General features: G+C 40.5%; 2 protein-coding genes and 1 long non-coding RNA gene across 8 annotated transcripts; 2 read left to right on the top strand and 1 right to left on the bottom strand.

The window, feature by feature from the left end:
* Window positions 1-218: 218 nt before the first annotated feature.
* Pnn (desmosome associated protein-like protein pinnin) lies at window positions 219-2,529 on the top strand. 2 transcript variants are annotated; one of them, XM_034333771.2, is made up of 5 exons: window positions 219-491; window positions 775-967; window positions 1,054-1,227; window positions 1,299-1,593; window positions 1,669-2,529. In XM_034333771.2, exons 1-5 carry the CDS (start codon window positions 331-333, stop codon window positions 1,980-1,982), a joined length of 1,137 nt encoding a protein of 378 aa, XP_034189662.1. In that variant the 5' UTR covers window positions 219-330; the 3' UTR covers window positions 1,983-2,529. The 2 variants fall into 2 exon arrangements, with proteins under 2 accessions (XP_034189662.1, XP_034189661.1); XM_034333770.2 differs by having other exon boundaries at window positions 220-491; window positions 772-967; window positions 1,669-2,519.
* On the bottom strand, window positions 2,047-16,268 carry LOC117608523 (paired box protein Pax-9). 3 transcript variants are annotated; one of them, XM_034333768.2, is made up of 3 exons: window positions 16,127-16,268; window positions 7,918-8,568; window positions 2,047-7,511 (listed from the first exon to the last, which is right to left on the bottom strand). In XM_034333768.2, the coding sequence occupies exons 1-3, from the start codon at window positions 16,143-16,145 to the stop codon at window positions 7,036-7,038; spliced, it is 1,146 nt and encodes a 381-aa protein (XP_034189659.2). In that variant the 5' UTR covers window positions 16,146-16,268; the 3' UTR covers window positions 2,047-7,035. The 3 variants fall into 3 exon arrangements, with proteins under 3 accessions (XP_034189659.2, XP_034189660.2, XP_034189658.2); XM_034333769.2 differs by having other exon boundaries at window positions 7,918-8,541; XM_034333767.2 differs by lacking the exon at window positions 16,127-16,268 and adding an exon at window positions 14,818-14,920.
* LOC143305664 (uncharacterized) lies at window positions 8,564-13,773 on the top strand. 3 transcript variants are annotated; one of them, XR_013062738.1, is made up of 3 exons: window positions 8,564-9,302; window positions 9,684-13,247; window positions 13,336-13,773. It is a non-coding gene; the product is annotated as an uncharacterized LOC143305664 (long non-coding RNA). The 3 variants fall into 3 exon arrangements; XR_013062737.1 differs by having other exon boundaries at window positions 8,564-12,355; window positions 12,432-13,247; XR_013062739.1 differs by having other exon boundaries at window positions 8,564-12,573; window positions 13,090-13,247.
* Window positions 16,269-16,354: the final 86 nt, after the last annotated feature.

The following is a 16,354-nucleotide window of genomic DNA, read 5'->3' as shown; positions in this document are numbered from 1 at the left end:
TATTATCATATTATTGAACGCTTCAACTATGATAGAAGTATTTAATTACGATAAAGATAGGATTCTGCTTAAAACTATCATATGTTCATTTTTTAATAATTTTCGGATGTTATCTACATGTTTTAAAACATTATTATATCGATTTGCAATCGGAATTAGGAGAAATTTACTAGATGAATGATCCACAAGCATAAAGAAAAATCCCGACGCTTATCGATTTGGAAAAAGGAACGAAATTGTAGGTGGCTCCACGACAGTGATGCGGTTCATCAACAATCGTTGTGGTTTGTTAAATAAATTAATTTTGCAGTTTCAGTGAACTTTAAATAGATGAGAAAATTAGATGTGCAAGAGGCCTGGGGCGCTGAAAGATTAGAGGCGCAATTAGAGGCAGCCCGAGATGGTCTTCGAGGTCTCGATCGAAGTATTCGGAAAATCTTGGGCCGGGATCTCCCTGATGGAGAAAACGGCCCATTACAACCACCACCCAGGTTAAATATATAATAATGTTGTATCATTTATCCCTAACAGACTCTAGAAAAATGTTATTTAACACAAAATACATTATATTAAAGGTTTATTAATCGCTTAGTGTAACACTGTTAACTCCAAACATAACCTACATTTTGTATCCAAAACACTTCCAACCATTTTACAGATTTCAGTCCGTTTTTTTTTAATTTCTGTATTTTAAGAATTGTATTTGAGAAAAGAACAGTATTGGTTGTGTTCTAGTTTATTCAAATCAGATTTTTTACAATGTAATTTCAGTAGACTATCTCAAAAAAGACCACTACAGGAAGATAGACGGCGTGTTGTATCAGACTTTGTCAATAATGAATTACCTGGAGGAAAACGTAGATGGCAGGGTTCAAATGGTGAACCAAAAACAGTTTTCAGTCGCTTAAGTGCACGTGTACCTTCCAATAATGATGACAGTGCTGATGAGGATGATAATGTTATCAAGGTAAAACTAAATAAGTTTATCTATTTATTATTATCCATCATTTTTATTGTGGCATTTTAAATATCATTATATAATAATTATCTTAGCCAGCAGTGTCTTCAAGGGTAATAGCAACTCCAAGAGAGATTCCATCTAGACAAGAAGTTATCAGACGCGAGAGAGTGGATGAACGCAGTCGGCAGAGGAATAAACGGATGTTTGGGGCTCTTTTAGGTACATTACAAAAGTTTAGACAAGAGGAAACTAAGCTAAAAGCAAAGGTATATTTGTGGTTGGCATAGAAAGTATTAAAGTATATTTTTAAAAAGTAAGCAAGTCTTTCCTCGTATAGGAAGATAAAAAGGCAGAAGTAGAGGCGAGGGTAGAAGAAGCTCGAAGACGGGAGAAAGAAGAATTACGAAGAGAAAGACAGCAGTTGTTTTTGTCACGCAAACGGCAATTAGCTGAAGTACGAGCGTTGGAAGCAAAGTTGGCACGTAGTCGACAATTTCAAGACTGGCGTGCTGCACAATTACCGCTAGCTTGTTTCATAAAAACGCGTGCGCAACCCGCTATTTACTATATACCAAAGCGTAAACATCCACAAACTGATATTTTATTGGCTCAGTCTGCAAAAGAACTTCACGGTAGTTATTTTTATAACGATTTTCATATTTAGTAACGAATAAACAAATTTGCTAAACCTGTAATTCGTGTTACAGAGGAAATTGAACGAAGAGAAAAAGCATTAGTCGAAGAACTTGAACTAATCGAAGTTCAAGTAGGTCTCAATAAGCATCAACAGAGTTTCGATGGATCAACAACGCTAAATGCACCGACCGAAGTTCAGCAATCGACAGAAGAGGGAGAAGAGAATCGTGATCCAAACCCAGAACAAAATATAGAGCCAGAACCCACTGAAACAGTCGCTCCTCCAGTAAAATTTGAGAAGGATGAAAACTACGATAATACAAATGACGTTGAAGTAAAGGAAGAAACGCAAGTAGAGGAGGCGAAAGATGAAAACAATGGCTAGTATTAAATGTACTTACAGTGATTGTACATATTACGTACATTGGATGGTCCAACGAAAAAAAAAGTTTTTCTTATACAACACTTCATGCGTGTGGATACATTGTACAATTTTTGAAAGGATTTCACTTTCTACTTGTTCTCATATAGATACAAATTCATTCCCTTCATCAGATTACATACTCATTTTTTCATCATGCGTCAAATGACGAAAGTTATTCGAATTTATCTTAGACCTAAGGAGGAATAGTTGCAGTTCATTGAAATCCCATATTTTTTAAATGTTACATATTTGTATGATGGCTGTTGTAGCATATTATTTATGTAACTACCATTTTGTAAGTAGAATGAGGAACATGGTGGAGAAATAAGTATGTTGATAAACTATCCTGAATGAAATCAATAATTTTTCTAGATTTGAAAGTTATGTATAATAGTCCGTTTATCGATTACTTTGTAACAATATGAATTTTTTAATACATACGTGAACGTATATGGTAGAATAGAGTAACATAAATTTCAAGTCCAAGCATATCTTATGCTAACGTATTATAGTTCGAATTTTTTTAAAATTCTGTTCTTTTAATTATACGACGCATAAAAATTTGTCACGTGTATAATAAATATTAATCGATACGAAAAATGAAGGAGGTGATTTTTATTTGTAATAATATTAAAAGATATTTATTATATGATAAAAAGATAACATTTTTTGTTCTAATCTTTCAAAAATCAATTTTTATGCGATTGAATTCCTCTGTCGATAATGAAATACCATCAACAGGTATTTCAAAATCCAATTTAGCTTAAAACAGATGTCGCTTTAGAGTATCAGCGTATTTTGCAAGCACATTGCTGCATTCCAGAAAAACGTTAATTAATAATAGTTTCAATTCACAGAAGAATGATCAATCAACTAGTCATCTCTTATCAAATTCCAACCCTTGAAATATGTGTAAGTAGAAGCGATATTCTTTCATTTTAAGTATCAATACTGGCTTTAATTTTAGCATCTATTTTAGTAGTTCGTTACTTTGTCGTTTGATTGAATTTCGAGTGGTACAGCCCCACATCGCCAGTTTGTCCAGTACCAAGAAAATGCAACAGAAACGAAGAATCAAGATTAAGTGTAACAATTTATTTACTAATTTGCACCCGGAACGTATTTCAGAGGCTTTGCCGGCAAATTCAACGAGACTTTCTATCTTCTCCGTTAATATTCGAATACAGGAGGGGATGGCACGAAAGGGGCGTTCCGCTATGCAACCTCGAAATATGGCCAATGCGTCTCCGAGTCGTCGTTTACTCTATTTTCCTCTCTTCCTTGTGGAATTTAGTAAAGTAGCTACTGAAAATGGTAAATAGTAATCTTTTTCTTATACAATTTCAACGAAAATTAGATATTTGCAGATAATGCTAAATGCAATTGAAAGGCATATTGGTAACACTGATAGATCAATTCAAATTTCTTTCCCGCTTAAATTTATACAGTGGATCAAGAAAGTATATTTACAGTAATACTTAATTTCTTAAGTTTTTAATCCACTATGTATACATAATGTAAATTATGAAATGATTAAATTTAGAGTGGTAGATACGTTATAGCACAATAAATGTCTCTTTCTAGTATCATCGTTTCATCATGAGGATCATATGGCTTCTTAGAAGAAGCATCTTTAACATCAATCAAGATGAACGCACGACATTTCTCGCGCACTATCCACTACTGAAGCACGGAAACGAGGGAAAAAAGACGAGGAATAGATTAAAAGTAAGAGCGACGTCTCCCGGCATCGGCTAGCGCAGAAGCATGAAGCGTGCGACGCGACGCGCCGCGTCTCGTAGACATGAGAGAAGCCGACAGGGGCTAGGGGTCTCGGAGCTATTTGTACACCGAATGGAAAACGCGACTCGACTCGCCAACAGACGAAAAAAACTCGCAGGACCAAGTGAACGGGAAGCTTCCTTAATTACCACGTTCCACCCTGCGCTCTTTTCATTTTCCTATTTGCTATCGCGAAGCTAATAAAACTAGAGGACAGATGCAAAATTTAGGTGAATGATCTAATCTTTTCTCATGCTCGATTCTAACAAATGAAATCATAAATAAATATTTGTACATCAGTAGGTATAAGTTAAACTGTTATTCTGTAAGTCGTTGCAGATTAAGCTATTGAAGTGTACGATGAGGAAGCATCATCACCATAGGAAACTCTTAAACCCTTTCACCATGATATATAGGTATGAATAGATTATCAAAATGCTTGTTAATATCTTCGAAGAGGTTTCACATTTCTCAAAGTAAGAGTAGTTATTCCGTCAGTCTAGTTACTTCTGCTCGTTCCCAAGAAATCGTGCGGCTCGACGTTGACACTGCACCTTCCAACCGTACGAAACGACGGACCATTAATCGCCCGTGCTCTTCTAATACATTCTATTCTATTCTAAGCAAGTCGGATACGCGGCAGCCTGTTCCCTACCGTAGGGTTTATTTACCCGTTAATTTATTAGCGTATCTTCGTCATGGCGTAGCTCGTAATCGAGCGCGACGGAGTTCGCGAGGCCGGCGTGCCGCAAGACCGTGCACGCGGCGTTACGAGTCACCGTATTTTAAGGGTTCCATCGGACACCTTTATCTCACGCTTGATTCTCAATTCTCCGACAAAAGAAAAGAAACTTGACGCGACGTATATTTCCCATGGAAATTTATATGCCTTTTCACGGCCAATGTCTGTCCACTCCTCTGATATTAGAGGGTGTATTTTTGCTTTTCTTTATTTCACTCAATTATCCAATCATTTTCTTGCTTTAACATTTGAATCATAACACTTGACGCTTCAGATACTTATAGGTAATGATGATTTTTCAGGAAAATGGAATGGTAGCAGGGGCCAAGAGGTGACTTCCCGTCTTCCCTTTCCTTTCCGCAGTTAATAAGATCGGTGCACCCTTAATGAGAACGAAGAAAGCCGACACTGAACGACTTCCAAAGAAGTGACTCCTGTGGGCAGGTTCGCCCCTTTGACTAGGAAGTAATAGAGTATCGGGGCGGGGTATCTCACCGCAGAGTCGAAACGGGGTATTCGTATTTCAAAGAGACGGCCCGTTACGCCGCAACGCTTCTCATTATGTTATGCGCGCCTAAATGTGACGAGAAAACCATACCCACCCGTACGTCGACAAGAGAAGTGACAGCGAGCAAGATTTTCACGCGGAAGAGACTTTTTGCTATCTTTTCAACGCAAAATGGAGGACGCTGGTGTTGTGAGTTCTTTCATCGCAGAAAGCAATTTTTCTACTCTTGAAACTAATCCATATTTTGTTTCAGTTAACTGGTTTAAGTAAAATGAGACATGTTCTATTTAAAAGGTGTTCGAATAGCGTTTTATATCATCTTCCATTGGAAAAACTATCATTGGTTATTTTGACCGAGGTTGGTGAAGTCGGGAACGCCGAGTGGGTGTCTAATTTCGTCGAAGAGGAGGGATTTCACGCTCGATCAACGCTGATTGGACAACGCTGGTTTGTTTGCTTTTATAAGCTCGTCGGTTGCGAGCGCGCGCGCGCGCTTTGACACAAGCTACTCCACGTGAATCGCCTTTTTTTTTAAATCAAAAAACAATATTTAACACGTCGGCTACCATGAGGGTTGCTGGGGACTAACGATTAATTAATAAAAAAAAAAGAAGAAGCGTTATATTTTCTCTCTTTAATTGAAAATCGACGAAGCAATTATTGTTCTTCGAGGAATATTGTTTCTCTGAAAAACAGGAGAGGAAACGATTAATTTAGTTGTAAGCTTGTAGGCATGAAGGACGATATCGCAGCTCATTAAACATTGTACGCGTGTTATCATCGGTTACAGAGAAATGCTTCTGATTATTCGGAATGGAAGCATCAATCAAGCAGTTATCGGTTATTACGCACGAATCGGCGTACTTATATACGTGCGTACATTACAAGACTGTTGAAAATGCGAAATGCCGTATTTATAAAAGACTAAATGGTATTTTCATTTTTACAGTCAGTCGCCTAGCGAATATCCGCAACCCTCAGCCTGTGGCGAACATGTTAACCCAAATAAAGTAATACTTTGAACAATTCGAACGGTATGAACTATGTATTATAATTTTGTAATCTTGTTCGAATCAGCATAGTAGGTTCGCGAAGCATTTGGTGTACCATTTGCAAGAAACGGTGTCTCTTAAAGGCGGTGTGTACCGTGCCAAGAAGGAACGGAATCGTAAGGAATCTAAAGCACCGTTGTATTCTCGAACTCTTCAGCGTGCCAAGTGAGCCGTAAGCTAGGAAATAGATTAATGTTGGACGCAAAAAAAAAAAAATGTTGGTTAATTATAGTGATACCACCCCTCGTAAAATCATAACAGTTTGTCCGAAATGCATCATTACCGGACCAATCCCTCCAAGACTTTCACGGTATATCAACGATCATTTTTATTAATCAATTTGTTCGCCCGATTCGTGCCAAAACTTACCTGATACTTCTTTCAGGTTCTGGATTCTGCGATTTAACTGTAATTTATAGGCAAATGTATGTATTAGGAAGGTAAGATGAGAAGGAAAACAGTGTTATTATTTAACATTAAGGAAAATATATATTTCCTCATGACAAAAGTTGCATTCCATAAAAAAAGCATGGCAGAAAACTATTTAGACAGTTAAATAATATGGATACAGTTCGTTCGAGAAACTTCCTTAAACGCTCTTTGAACAGCCGATTACATCATTACCTAAATCCTTTATGGCACTCGATAAAAGGCACTCTTGGCAAACGACGATATAAAATATATAATACTGGTGCTGATGTACCGTTCGTAATCGCTTCGAGCGATAATTTCTAGTTACAGGATAACGTAATGCTACCTTTTGGTCATCGTCGAGTACAAATGATTTGGTCATTTCTATCGCAAACACATTTTCAACAAGTTGATCATTCATGTTCACCGAGCTCTTTCATCACTTTTCAACCTTTTCAACTTGTTCTTTCCTCGAACACGTTAAGATTCGCAAGTAATTGTAAAAAAGATCTAATTGTTTCAGTTACAAGGACTAGCCGGTTGACTGTTAGCCACCGACGATTGCATCATGATAGATTGCACGCTGAGTACCGGTGACGTGGTGGCGACCGGTGTCACAGTGTCCGAATGATGATGATGGTGATGATGGTAGAGCGCGGACGCGTAATACTGCTGATGGTGATGGTGATGATGATGCGGATGATGATAACCACTGGTCTCCTCGTTGTTATTGTTGCTGGCAGCGTTCTCGTTGCTCTGATGATGGTGGTGAGGATGATGATGATGATTATTGTTGTCGTTTACTGCCGCGCATAGCGGTGAACTGGGCGACGACGATGATGTCTGGGAGTTGGTCAAATTGCAGCCGCTGGCGAGGATGTCGTGAACCGTGTGAGGACTCGGCCATTGCAGAACACCGGTTGCCGTTTGATGAGCAACACCGTGAATCGAGGTCGGCGACGATGGCGACAGCTTGCTCGGCGTCGTTGGACCAACTGGAAACGCACCGGTACCAAATTGGTAGGGACAGGTTCTTTCGAATTCGATAATCAGCGCTCGTATCAGGATGGAAGAAAGAGACGCGACTGTTGCCTGATATCCCGCGAGCTCGCTGCTAGAACTGAACGCACACTTCAAGTTGCGTTGATGAAGAACCGAGCCGAGTTTCTCCGATCGTGTCTTGCACTTGGTGTAACGCTTGGTGCACGACACGAGCAGAGACGGCGCCTGATGTTCTTCTACCAATGTGTTACGTACCGTGCTTAGCAAGTAGGTTGGTGTCTCGAGCGAGAACTTTTATGAGTATCCAACTCCATCGCTGGTTTACATTTCGTGCAACTTTTCGTTAGAAAAGTTCTCGCTCGGAAGACAAGCAGAAACAAGACAGTTCGATCTACCAACCTTGGTGGTGATGATGATGATGGTGATGCGTTACAGCGGGTGGCGGCGTCGCGTGATAAGGCGTCGGCGGATAAGGGACAGGACAGAGAGCAGCCCCAGCAGCAGCCGCGGCTGCGTACAAATGGTGATGATGGTGATGATGAGCCGGATGATGCGGATGATGCGGATGATGATGTAACGCGGTTGCTGCGCCGACCTTGTTCCTTAGTATCCTCGAGATGCTGCTCACCGAAGGTACATTGTATTTGTCGCACACTCCATCAGAGAGCAAACGATCCCTGATCTCCCAGGCGAATATGCCTGGATCCTTTAGTTTCAGCTGCTTGATGTACTGGACAACCTTCGGGGTCGTCACCCGGGGCTTGCTACCACCGATCGCACCGGGCAGTATGCTACCCGTCTCGTGGTATCGGGCCAAGATCTTGCTGACACAACCATGGCTGACTCGCAGCTGCCGCGAGATGTCGCACGGTCTGATACCCAGCTGTGCAAGCTCCACTATTCGCAACCTGACCGCGTTTGGCAGAGGTCGACCGTTCACGAACACACCCCCCAGTTGATTTACCTCGCCGTACTGCTGTTGCTGCTGTTGCTGGTGTGGTTGTTGTTGCTGCTGCTGTTGATCTGCACCAATTTCGCTCGCGTTACTTTCTGTCCGGGGAATAATTGTAAACAGTGTAAATTAGATTTTAACATGGGATAGCTTGTCGTATAGAGTTAGATTTATACAGGGTGGGTCAGACAGGCAGAACAGTTAATTATCTTGCTCTCAGTTAGAATACAAAATAGGAGACTAAAATGTTAGAGAGGCGGTCGGTTACTTATTCACCAGCATACAGCACATAATTAATATTGGACGACGAATAGTTGGAACCAGTGGAAGAAAAAGTATCAACGGTCCTGTTTGATTGGAAAAACCCTTTGGGTCAGCTTTTTATAGACGACGTAGTCGATTAGGGGGTGGTTCCACTAGTTCATAAAACCACCAATAAATCCTTCGTTCTATTTGCTCTCGTCTGTTTCAGATACGCGACACCGCGTTTCCGACTGAACGCGATAAAAGCAATACGATGTTGATTTATAAAAATGAATGCTCATGGAAATGTTCACAGATTTTAACGATCGGGTTGGAATGCAAGGAGGACAGAAAATTTACCATCGATTCGTCGCGACGTAATCGCGAGTCCACTAAATAACGCGACTATAATGCACATTGCATCGAGACTTACACCTGGCACCAGGGTTCGTTTTAATGAGATACAGATGTATGTTGCAGTCTGCTCCTGTTAATCCAAGCTGCCTTGTAACAACCCTTAATTAGCGAAGCGATGCCCTAGCAATTGCCTCCTAACTGCGTTCCAAACCCACCTAAATTCCGTTCGCCGGTAAGTAAAGACAACAACCCGTTACGAGCATAATAAGAGGGCTATCTTTAACCCCAGACCGGTGCTCACGTGTTGCTCTAACTTTCCCTGGAACGCGAAAATTCGAGTAACACTCATACCCCGAGTAAGTTAATCTTTTATTATTTGTGTATTTTAGTATTTCAATTATTAATTACAAATATAAATTTTTTAGTAATATTTAATTGTTCTTTTCTTTGAATACTTACTCGGTTATGTTAAATTAATGGCGCCAGTCATCGGTAATCTCCACGACAGTCATTGGTGTTAATTAGCAAACATACCACTTGTTTTATTTTCGAATCTTGTCAGACTCGCGAATAGTTACAAGTATGAAAACGCTAATGTGCAAACATCTTGCAGGTCCTTTGATGTCGAGGAAGGATCGAGGTTCTCTCTCTTGGTGGATCTATTTGAAGAGGCGTAGAATCGAAATAGATAGGTAGACGGATATCCGCGAAGGAAATGCAGCGAAGAAGAAGAAGAAGAAGAAGAAGAACTTTCCTGTCCGCGGAAGGGGAAATTTATGTGGCTCTCCTGTTTCTCTGTTCGGTTCGCTCGCTTTCCTTCTTCTTCGTTTCTCTTTCTACGCACCGAGGGCAACCGATGTACGTTCACCGCGCTACGGAGAAGAGGAATAAATAAGAAAACCGCGGGCGGAAAGGAGGGCCCTACGTTGCCTCCGTGATTCCTGGAACAAGAGTTTCGTCGGCGACGCCGCCGACCGTAGAGACGCGTTTTTGCCCGGCCACCGGCCACCATTTTTTTCACCATTCATTTCGACATCCCCTCGTCGATCTCTCCACGATGGCGGTTTCTTGGCAGAAGCGCGAAACACGCGCCCTTTACGCCACATTTCAATCGTCAAAACTATTAGATTCAACTATTAGATTGTTTCATAAAAAATCTAACATGATTTCATTACATAAAAGTATCTGAAAATAGCACTCATGAAGGGGTCAGGGTTTAATAAAAAAATTGACAATATTACCTACATTTGTTATTTGAGTACCGATAAAATGAAAAGAAAACAGTTCCACAGAGGATTTAATTGAAAGATAAACGATGATTTTCCAGGAATCACCCCAGTGAAAGGAGCACAGGTTTTTCAGCGGATCGCTGTTTCGTGGAACGACCCCGACGTGGCCCGTTAAACTCCAACGATTTGGACTTAATGACCCGCGTTACATTAAAGCTCCGTCTTTTTGCCGGCTAACATTCGATCGCGAGGGAGTAGCAGTGCACGCTCGTTAAACAAGAGACAAGAGGCATGGTTTATGCGCTCCTTTGGTCGGCTCTCTCTTATATAGGTGAGTAATTAACGAGGAAATAAACCGTTCCTCTGATAGATTTATAATTACGATGAATATCTAGGCTTTTTCAGAAACATCTATCTTTCGAGTTACTCGATGAATCTGTCGACGGTTGACAAAATTCGAAGTAGATACAAATTTAGGAAATAAGAAATCCTTATCACATGTGAAATATTATTAAACACCTGCACTTTCAGATACGATCCAAAGCAAATACATCTTTCTTGCCCCTTGAAGCATATTAATCAATGGGCCTTAGAGGACTCGACTTTAGAAATCCTATAAGGGGTCAGTAATAAATTTTCAAAGGTATAGGCTCTCCCTAACTGGTAAGGTTCCACTGGATGGTAGATTATATGGGAAATATAAGAAAAAAGGCTGCTCTGGTTAAAACGATTAGAAAATCACGTTCTCTGGATAACTGGTGAGTGTTTAAATAAACAGAGATCCAAGAATGATTTGTTTTCAAACTACAAAGCTATAGTGTAGATAATATTTTATATTAAGTTCTAAGCTTTTGCAGTATATATTCGAAGGGTTCGATGGATTAGCGAAAAGTAAACGCCAATGTCCCAAACGAGAAGGGCTCTCCCGATGTAGAGCATGTGCGGAGAGACGAGAACACAGGCGTACACATACGCACGAATCGTTCGTGTTCTCCTAGTCGGTCTGGATACGTGTATTACACGCGTGTAAAATGACTACACACGTCGGGTCCTTTGATCTCGACCATTCATCACCCTTGTGCCCGAGAAAAAGCCTAATAATATTGCGTGCACGCAACGCGACGTTGACGCGCGTGTACGCGCGTGAAATGGCTAGATCGCCGGTTCCACGCGACGATTCGCAGATGTATAAGCTCACTCGATCTCCCTGCTACAATTTATTTCTCCTCGATTCGCTGGATTCGCCATGAAGTCGCCCTAAGATACGGGGTAAGTTTTGAGTCAAACAGGGACTATATTGTACCAACATCAATGGTATATCCTTAACAGTCATGGATTATATTGAATAAATGATGGAAGTCAAGTGGTCCAGGATGTAATTGATAATCTCGAGCTTTTTTCTCAAAGAAATTTAAATAGACATATAAACGCCGAGAGAGCAGGGGAGGAAAGAAAAGAAAAAAGCATCGAACGATACACGAGCGGGGTGGATCGGCTAATTTCGTAACTGGAAATTTGCGAAAACGATACCGGGTAGGCGGAACAAATTGTCGCGGATAAAAGGACGAGCAAAAGCCGCTGTTATAAGTAGAAAAGTGAACGGTGAAGTATGGTCCGAGATGTGGGCGTGCACGAAACGAGTGATGGATGTCAGTGTCACCCTCGAAAACATGTGTTTCGCTTACATAGATTGGCCCAAACGCGGCCAGTGTTTGTCTACCATTCTCACTCGCTAATTATCGACCCTCAAAACCTTACTCTTTGTCGGCCTCCATGCCTTTATAGAAACGGATCTTTAATTTAATTTCCGCGGTGCCAAGCCGCGCGACGTTCAGCACATGTCAGTGATTAGTTCGTCGCAACGACACGTCAGAATTTACAAAATTAAAACTCCTTAATCTTTCAGCAGGACGTGGAGGAAGTTGAAACGATCCACTATATAATCGTCAGCAATTTTCAGATCGAAGTTTCAAAGCTTGCTCTATGAGGACACCTAAGTTGAAGGGTTACAAGTCTCGTTACTCAGTCAGGATACTCGACAACGAACTGATGTATGGTATGTGCATAGATTTATAACACGTGTATCTACGAGTGTTTAAAATAGGCTTGTCACGTTTCATCATTACTTCCAGAAGCCTGGTAATCTGGGAACCGGCCAAACAGCGTTCAACCGAAAAGGATCCTTTACCGTCCAGCATTTTTGTCTCTTTGCAGCAACAAATCCGTCCCAGTCGAAGCTTTCTCGTTGACCAAATGTTATCGCGTGTTATCCACGTGCGTAGAGATGCAAGCATAGTTTACGTTGAACCCACAGATATATTACACATGCTGATCATTTTTTTTTCGTACGATAGGAAAAATTTATTCGTTTCTCATATCGGAAGAACTGATTTCCAGTTCTTTTACCAGATTAACGAACGATCTATTTATAGGTACGAAATTTATGCAACTTGACGCAAGAGGAAATTAATTATGCGCTAATCGCGCTACATTTTTCACGATAACCATTTGACCTCGTCGAATATAGTTTCATCATAGCACTGCGAATTTCCAGACGCGTCTACCACTCGATTTAATTATAATGTTATTTTCCGATTATACACTTTGAAAACACCGATCGAACACCGAGTGTATTTTTCAAGTTTCACCACCAATCGGGCTATTCTGAACCAACAAGAACAAGTTTCAATCTTTATGGCTTCTTCTTGTCGTTTTGCCCAGTTTTCATTTGTTTTTCTTTTTCTCATTGAACTTTCCCTCAATTATTCTACCCCCCTCTTCTCTCCCCAGGGACTGTACCTTTCTTCGTGCACCTAAAATACACTGGTGCAAAATTTATCTGGCAACTTCTTGTACGTGTGCGTGAACCGCGTTCACATCTGGAATACGCGATGACAGTGGGACGGAAATATATCCAATCGACGAACAAAAAATCTACACCGCCAAAAGTACATTTCCCTTTTATTTTTCATTTTCTAGATCCTTTAAACGTGTTTCCACTTTTGAAAATGATATTGCTATTTTTCTCTTTTGCAGTATCAACGCATTGTCCTGAAAACTTGCAAGCTCGCAAGCTTGCAACTGTTATCTTCTATTTTTTTTTCTAAGAAGTATCTACTCCGAAAGGAATGTCGAAGAGAATAGACGAATTGTCTTCGCGCCAAAATCGCTACTCAACTCAAACGATCTACGGTCACGAGTTTTTGGGATGAGCTATTAGAAGAATCCCAGTGTGGCGGGCCGCCAGCATTTTGAATCAGCGTACGGCTATGCAGAACTTCACGTCCAAATCGTGCAAGTAATAACTTGTCAACCATACATCTCAACATCGTTTCATCGCGCGATCGTAGACGAATGTATTCGGTATCTAATAGAGCATAGAATACGTTCCACCTTGTCGTGTAGCTTTCATAGCCAAATACACGCTACATTTACACGCCTATCAATCAGAACATTAACGTTGATAACGTCATAAACATTCTGCCTTCAACTACTTCAACTTTTATATACATACAATCATGTTTCAAAGTTGAATCTATTATATTATTAAAAGCGTAGAGTGGCACGTAGCTGGCTTGATCTTAAGGAGAGACAAAATTGCAATCACAAACGCAAGAAGATTTGTGTTTAAAAGGACAAAGAAATTAGCAACCAAATTATCTTAGAGCTTTTAAAATTTCAGAGGAACACAAGGAGGTAGAAGTCAAGGATAAACGGTCTTTAGGTAGTTCGAGAGACATCCAGAAGCTAATACAAGTATTTGAGCAGTCCTGTGTCAACCGGACCTTTTAAAAGCTTGCTTCCTTGTTTAACTGGAACAAACGGTACTAATTGAACGCTAATGAATCTGTAACTGTACGTTTCCTGTCAGCGTCAACAATTTCGTGGAACTACGAAGCTTCCTCCAGGTACAATCCTAACCACCCTGGCTTAGAAATGTAACGTTGAATTTAAACAAGCGACAACTCTAATTCGCAAATAGAAATGGTTATGGGACGCAAAGAAGAATGATAGAAAAGTGAAACGATCCCCGTTCGTTTAAAATGCCCGCGTTATCAGTCGCTGCGTTTTTTTCTTCCGATGACGTTGACAATCTCCGAAGTCATTGACACCAATACAGTCGTAACCGCATGTACGGTTCAAGACCTCGATATGTAACGGTATATATTGGAAACGTATTCGAACGATAACGCAACCAAAGAACGTATTTCTGCCGACGCGCCGCGGCCGCGGCGGGTGTAAGTAACGTGGGAGATACGATGGACAATAAAAATTTGTCACGATACTCTGTAAAGAACGATTATAAAATACAACGCTTCTGCGTTGTTTTTGCACCATTTCGAATGTTTCGAATCTTTCGAATAAGCAAGAATGTTTGGAATCTTTTCGAGTTCTTGCAGAGGAGTAACCGTAGAATTCTGGGTCAATCGTAACCCAGACCTGTGATATATATATATATATATATACCTATACTTATGAAAATTGAAAAAATTGTTTCAGGAGGATTATTCTTCTCACCAAATGAATCTGGTGTCCTCATCATCGAATCATCGGGAATTGCAGCAAGGGTAAAACACGTTAGATCTAGGTCATCGGCAGCGTTTCACGCGTCACAACAAACGTGGTACATCTTGAAGATTTATGCTCCAGCTTTACCAATATGTGGGTCACGATACCGTCTCGTTTCAATACCGTTGATTGGACATATCGTTCTTCATGCATCGACCATTTCTTCTTCCAGTATCTTGGAGCAAATTGGACAGAAAATGATCGAAGAATATCAATTGGAGTAAATTGATGGAAACGAGGGCAAGAATGTATGAAAAATATGAAAAAACAATTTATGGTGATAAGGAAAAGCTGGTATTTGATAGGTAGAAAACAACAGTCATCTCTTTCGATGAAGAGAAACTTCATCAAAAGAGAAGAGAGCCTTGACACAAAAATTTAGGATTTAACAGTGAAAAGGTTAAACACCGATCGAACGAACTTGTACGTCGTTGCTTTGGCTGGTTGAGAGTTTGAGAAAAAAAGAGATTGAAAGCATGGTGCGATAAGGATTGAGAGGGTATCCGGGACCCAGCAGCAAGGTCAAAGGTTGCCAGAGAAATAAGTATAATAAACTTTCTATGAATGGACCGACTCGTACGCTCCTTTACACGCTAATTATTCGATCGAGTAACACAATTGTTTTCATCGTTCCAGCTGAATTTTCGCGCTTCATCATGTTGCTATATCTCTGTTGGACTTTGAAGCTTTTGAAAAAGAAAAATAGGTGCTTTGTATCAGTTACAAAGCGGAGATGCGAAGAAAACAAAGACACGTGCATCAGTTAGGTGTTGGTAAGACATGATTGGTAACCTATTTAATATTATCATTCGCGTTAACGCGAAATTAATAAGTCGCCAGCGACGGCGCCGCAAGATACAACGAAGCGCCACGTCTCTCGTTTAATTATAAATTCAATTAGGTCGAAGTTGATTGACACACACACGTTGCACACTAAGCTGACTCGATCTTTTATCATGGACCACTTCCTCGATCTTTTATCAAGAAAAGAAACGAGAACAAGGAGAAAGAGGGATCGTCTGTGGATTGATAGAAGTTGTTCCAAACTTTTACTTAAAAATCATTGCGGTAAGAGTGGTCCCTTTAACCTTTTAATCCACTTCAGAGGGTCAATCTAGCTAATTAATTTGATGTAAATGAAGCTCATTCCCGTTGCATGACCCACCCTGTACGGTTGTACAGGTGTTACATAATTAAACTTGAGATGTCGAACAATGTTATTTTACATAGTTTATAAATTGCAGGGACGATTGCTCACCTAGCACAATAGGATCCATGAGGGAAGGGAAGCCAAGCAGCCGTCGGCTACATGCAACGCGGGTTTCTCCGTCACCTCTCCAAACGGTTCTCCGTCGATAAAGTCTTTCCACCCGATTACTTTAATCTTATTAACGTTATCGGCCTGCCGAATTCTCAGCCCACCGAGTGTTCTCCAGTCTTTCAATCTGATACACGTTCTCCAAGTTCCGCCAAGTACATCCGGTTC

Source organism: Osmia lignaria, chromosome 2, assembly GCF_051020975.1.
Source record: "Osmia lignaria lignaria isolate PbOS001 chromosome 2, iyOsmLign1, whole genome shotgun sequence".
Taxonomy (NCBI): Eukaryota; Metazoa; Arthropoda; class Insecta; order Hymenoptera; family Megachilidae; genus Osmia; species Osmia lignaria.
The sequence above is the reverse complement of the archived record's forward strand: the minus strand, read 5'-3'. Positions and strand labels throughout refer to the sequence as shown.

What these genes read in the sequence shown, in the direction of transcription:
- Pnn (XM_034333770.2), top strand. Translation starts at nt 331, where the DNA reads ATGAGAAAATTAGATGTGCAAGAGGCCTGGGGCGCTGAAAGATTAGAG. An exon ending in CCATTACAACCACCACCCAG is followed by an intron (nt 492 to 771) that starts GTTAAATATATA and finishes ATGTAATTTCAG; the next exon opens with TAGACTATCTCAAAAAAGAC. An exon ending in AGGATGATAATGTTATCAAG is followed by an intron (nt 968 to 1,053) that starts GTAAAACTAAAT and finishes TAATTATCTTAG; the next exon opens with CCAGCAGTGTCTTCAAGGGT.
- LOC117608523 (XM_034333767.2), bottom strand. Translation starts at nt 14,842, where the DNA reads ATGATGAGGACACCAGATTCATTTG. An exon ending in GAGGACACCAGATTCATTTG is followed by an intron (nt 8,569 to 14,817) that starts GTGAGAAGAATA and finishes TTCCCCGGACAG; the next exon opens with AAAGTAACGCGAGCGAAATT. An exon ending in TCATCATCATCACCACCAAG is followed by an intron (nt 7,512 to 7,917) that starts GTTGGTAGATCG and finishes GTGCGTTTCCAG; the next exon opens with TTGGTCCAACGACGCCGAGC.